Below are 5,000 nucleotides of genomic sequence, written 5' to 3' on the forward strand. Positions count from 1 at the left end.
CGCCCCCGTGCTTAACAGTTGGAGGGGTGTTCTTTTCATGAAATGTCAGTCAACAGGACTTGCTTCCAAAAAGCATCAGGCTTGTTTCGATGTTCCTTTGCAAACATCTGACACTGAATTTTGTGGCGAGGAGGACACAGGAAAGGTCATATTTTTTATTACACATTATTTTATTTTAATAAATTAATAAATGAATTTTATTTTATTTTATTCAGAGTGCTAGGCAGCTACTTAGTGGGGGCCATGACTGCTAATCAAGGTTTAAGTTGTCAGGGTATTCATGAAGGTTTAAAGTTGGCATCACCCAGGCTTTCTTAATGATGACTGTGAACACACCATTGCCCAAACAAGCTAATGAAGGTTACAGGTAACAGCTATCTGAGAGCTCAAATCTCTTCGGGAGTCCAACCTTTGGCACGGTGCTCCTTTCCTTTTTCCACTCTAAAATTCTACAAAACAAAAATGACACACTCATCTTACTTAAAATGTTTAGAAGAATGTTTCACCATTGACTTGTTAATGGAGATCAGATCAGTTCTCATTGAACTACTCACAGTAACAGACATTTTGACCAGGGCTGCCCAACCTTTTGCATGCCACTTTTGCATGCCACTATAATAAAGCTCCTGTCCTGTGAGTCAGTTGTTTTGAGGATGAGGTGAAGGAAGAGGAAGAAGAGGTGGAGGAGGAAGAGGCAGGTCTGCTACCAGGGAGCCTGACATGTGACAGCCCCCTGCAGCTTGACTCCACAAGTTGAGCGGTGCTCTGGCTGTGAGCCGTGCGCAGTAAACAGCACTCGATGCTGCGCACTGGGATGCTGTCTCCTTCCCCATCATATTCAAATCAAGGCACAGCGGTGGCTATGCAAAGAGTGCATGGAGGGTGGAGGGGAGGGGAGGAGGGTAAACTAATTTGTTCCATTACATCAAGAAACAGGACAAGTTCGGTGTACTGTGCATGTCTTTCTCTCTCTCTCTGTGTGTGTGTGTGTGTGTGTGTGAGTGTGTGTGTGTGTGTGTGTGTGTGTGTGTGTGTGTGTGTGTGTGTGTGTGTGTGTGTGTGTGTGTGTGTGTGTGTGTGTGTGTGTGTGTGTGTGTGTGTGTGTGTGTGACAGCCAATGTATCTCTGCGTGGGTCTGTCTGTTAGTGTGTGTGGGCTGAGAGACAAGTATAAATGTACAGAATGTAAATGTACAAATGTATATGTGTGTGTGTGTGTGTGCACAAGTGCCTCCACTCCTGTGTGTCTCTGTGAGAGTGTGTGCCGTGTGGTGTTTCCTGTCGTGCAGTGTGTCCAAAAGTCTAACTCCTCTGCTCTCCTCTGCCCTGCTCTTCCTGACCTTGTGCACAGCAGGGGCAGAGGTGCGTGTCCAGGGGCACTGCGGGGACTGACATGCTTCACTGTTGTCCTGCCAGAGCGCGATGTTCAGTTTACACATCCATCAGCGAATGAAATGCTATTGCTGCCGGCGACCGGCGCCTGCCACTTCCAATCATGTTAGAGCAGCCGGACTGACCCCCCCCCCCACCCACCCAAGAGGACAGGGGCAGGGGAGAGGACAAGGGAGAGGGGAGGAGAGGAGAGAGGAGAGGAGAGGAGAGGAGAGGAGAGGAGAGGAGAGAGGAGAGGAGAGAGGAGAGGAGAGGAGAGGAGAGGAGAGAAGAGAAGAGAAGAGAAGAGAAGAGAAGAGAAGAGAAGAGGAGAGGAGAGGAGAGGGAGAGGAGAGGAGAGGAGAGGAGAGAGGAGAGGAGAGGAGAGGAGAGGAGAGAAGAGAAGAGGAGAGGAGAGGAGAGGAGAGGAGAGAGAAGATGAGAGGAGAGAGGAGAGGAGAGGAGAGGAGAGGAGAGGAGAGAGGAGAGGAGAGGAGAGGAGAGGAGAGAAGAGAAGAGGAGAGGAGAGAAGAGGAGAGGAGAGGAGAGGAGAGGAGAGGAGATGAGAGGAGAGAGAGTGCGAGAGGGGAGGTAGAGATTCGGACAAAGAGCATTGATAAGGGCAATGAATACTTACGCCTTTATGGTATCCTCTTCCATAAAACACCTGTTCCTCAGCAGCCCGTTCCACAGTTGCACCCCGACAATGCCGAAAATAAAGAAGACAAAAAAGCACAGGAGAAGGACGTTGCCTAACATAGGCAGAGTATCGAGGAGAAGAGTCACCAGTATCCTCATACCTGCAGAGGGAAGAGAGAGGGGAAGAGATGCAATCATCAAACACTGACAGCATATCGCAATGCACAGCAAAGGCTAGCCTTCTCTGCAGGTTTGACATTTGAATATGTCATGAGCAGTAAGTTATGGTCTATCCAGTGGCGAAGCAGAAAAGCAGCCAATAAAAAACAAACAAACAAACAAACTCAATTGCTTGTGTCTAGCACAGCTTTAATGAGCACTGTGGCAAATAACAGCCTGCAAGTCTTGCAGAACTACAGTGCGGCACTAGATGTTCCGGCCAACATCTTAATGACCCCCTGCCCCCCTCCCCCCACCCACCACCAAAAACATAAATCTTGAGGCCGTGAATTTTTCTTCTGACATCTCTGACATGTGACATGGGTGATAATGAATCATTCACAGGAGTTAATTATAACATTTTAATGGTCATCAGCATGTTAAACACAAGCATATAACCCCCCCCCCCCCAACCCCCACCCCTTGATAGGGTGTTTTTACACTTCTGGCAGGCATTTAGAAAGATAAATCCCAGCGCTGCACAACAATGCTTGATAGAGCAATGAAACTCCATCTTTGTGGCTAACTAAGCGCAATGCATTTGGACCAGAGGGCCTGCATGACTGTGACTTTTACAGACAGCCACAGATCCCCGACAAAACAGAAAAATACTGCGTTGTTAAAATGGATCGCCATCAAGGCACGCTGTGGGCTGATCTTGCCGACAAATTAAACTTTACGTCTTCCTTTGAGCCGTGAGGGAGGAGTGCAGCTACAGTCTGGAGAAATATACAGGGAGAAACATAAGCACAAATGATCCCCCCACCCCTATGCCTTATGGCTCAGGAGATGAGTGTGTGTGTGTGTGTGTGTGTGTGTGTGTGTGTGTGTGTGTGTGTGTGTGTGTGTGTGTGTGTGTGTGTGTAACGAGTAATGCATCAGTGATAGCAGCAGCGGTCCCCGTTGCCAGCTTTATGCACGGAGCAAAAATAAAACAAAGACCAAAACCCCAAATACGATGCCCACCCATGCTTATAAATACCCCAAACAATGAGGCAAAGTAGAACAATCAGGAAAAAAAGCGGGATGTGTTTGTGTGTGTGTTTGTGTGTGTGTGTGTGTGTGCAGCTAAAAAGAGATACAGATTGTTCATGCGTGTGTTTGTGTCTGTGTGTGTGTAGGGAGTGGCACAGAATAATGCAAAACCTTTTTTCCACATTAACTCCCTTCATTAAGAGCCTGAAGCGCACAGAACAGCATGCTGATGACAAAAAGAGACGCCAGGCTCATCCCTCCCTCTTGGTGCTTTGAATATTCTAACACAGTGTCATCACACAATAAAGGTTACCCCAGGGGATACACAACTACCCCTCCTTCACTGCTCTGACAAACAAAGTCCCTGTTCTATATTTCTGGACTGTGCTGCTTGTTTGCACTTGATGGAAGTAATCCACCTTTGACGCTTCGGTGCTGAAGCGCCACAGGAGAACATCCACGGCCAAATTCAGAGGGGGAGAACGTGCATAGATATAGCCAACCAGAGACACTCCGGGGACGTCACATCACGTCACATGACAGAGGCTGATGCTAATGCCGATGCTGGGAGAGCTGAAACAAGTGACGTGACACACCAGCATATTGAACAGAGCAGATAACACAGAGATTAATCTGGTCTGGACTGGGCTGCTATTCCAGATTAATCCCCAGGATGCCAGAGAAAGAGAATATATATATATATATATATGACAATCCTTTGAAGGAACTACAGCACTGAGTGTCTAATTGTAAAACATCCCTCCTCCTCTCCCTGTCTCTAATTGTGAGTCAGTCCGAGGTGGGCCACAGCAGACAGACAGAGGTAAAGGGGAGTTCACGGCACAGCTCAGCTGTGTAGCTCTAGTTGGGATTCAGTTGCAGTTTCCCTCTCCCTGGACGGCTGGTACCAGCTACTACACCGCGCAGAGTAGACTCTCTACTGAAGATACAGGGAGCCACGGCCATGACCGGCTGCCACCACCACTGGGAAAGATGAAAAGCTAACCTACCTATCACTACCTAAAAGACAAAAACCCCACTGCCAAATTGATCTGCAGGGAACTAAACACCGTCCTTCTGTGCAGACCAGTGAGGACCACCACCGGTTCTGACAGCAAGGTGTGCAAAACCCTGCAGAGCGCCAGACTGCAGTTGATTGTTACACAATACAACACAGGCCCCGGCAACCTCCGCTAACCCTGGTGCTTTCAACACCTCTCTCCCTCTCTCTCTCTCTCTCCCCCCTTTCTCTGTGATGTGTGTGTGTGTGTGTGTGTGTGTGTGTGTGTGTGTGTGTGTGTGTGTGTGTGTGTGTGTGTGTTTCTGTGTGGCTGGTGTAATTTAGGAGTGTAGGATGTAGGGAGAGGCCCTTAAATGGGCTTGTTCTGAGAGGTCTGTGGAGAAGAAGGTGGGGAGTGGGGAGTGGGGAGTGGGGAGTGGGGAGCGGGGAGCAGGAGCAGGAGCAGGAGCAGGAGCAGTGAGCAGTGAGCAGGAGCGGGAGCAGGAGCAGGAGCAGTGAGCAGTGAGCGGGAGCGGGAGCAGGAGCAGGAGCAGGAGCAGGAGCAGGAGCAGGAGCAGGAGCAGGAGCAGTGAGCAGTGAGCAGTGAGCAGGAGCGGGAGCAGGAGCAGGAGCAGTGAGCCTCTCACAGGCCAGCTTCGACACAGGCCAACCTCCATCCCTCCCAGCCCTCTTTCTCTCTCTTTTCTCTCTCTCTCTCTCTCTCTCTCTCTCTCTCTCTCCTCTCGCGCGCTCTCTCTCTCTCCCGTGCGACGTGTAATGAGCTCCCCGGAGCCTGG

The 5,000-nt window shown here is 49.5% G+C and overlaps 1 protein-coding gene across 1 annotated transcript in view; it reads right to left on the bottom strand.

The window, feature by feature from the left end:
- cacna1ha (calcium channel, voltage-dependent, T type, alpha 1H subunit a) overlaps positions 1–5,000 on the bottom strand; it is a 56,457-nt gene that overhangs the window by 45,998 nt on the left and 5,459 nt on the right. Inside the window, exon 4 of the mRNA XM_031577115.2 lies at positions 2,008–2,170. Within this exon, the coding sequence (XP_031432975.1) occupies positions 2,008–2,170 (163 nt within the window). The remainder of the gene's footprint in view (positions 1–2,007; positions 2,171–5,000) is intronic.

The sequence above is a fragment of the Clupea harengus genome, chromosome 1 (genome assembly GCF_900700415.2).
Source record: "Clupea harengus chromosome 1, Ch_v2.0.2, whole genome shotgun sequence".
Lineage (NCBI taxonomy): Eukaryota > Metazoa > Chordata > Actinopteri > Clupeiformes > Clupeidae > Clupea > Clupea harengus.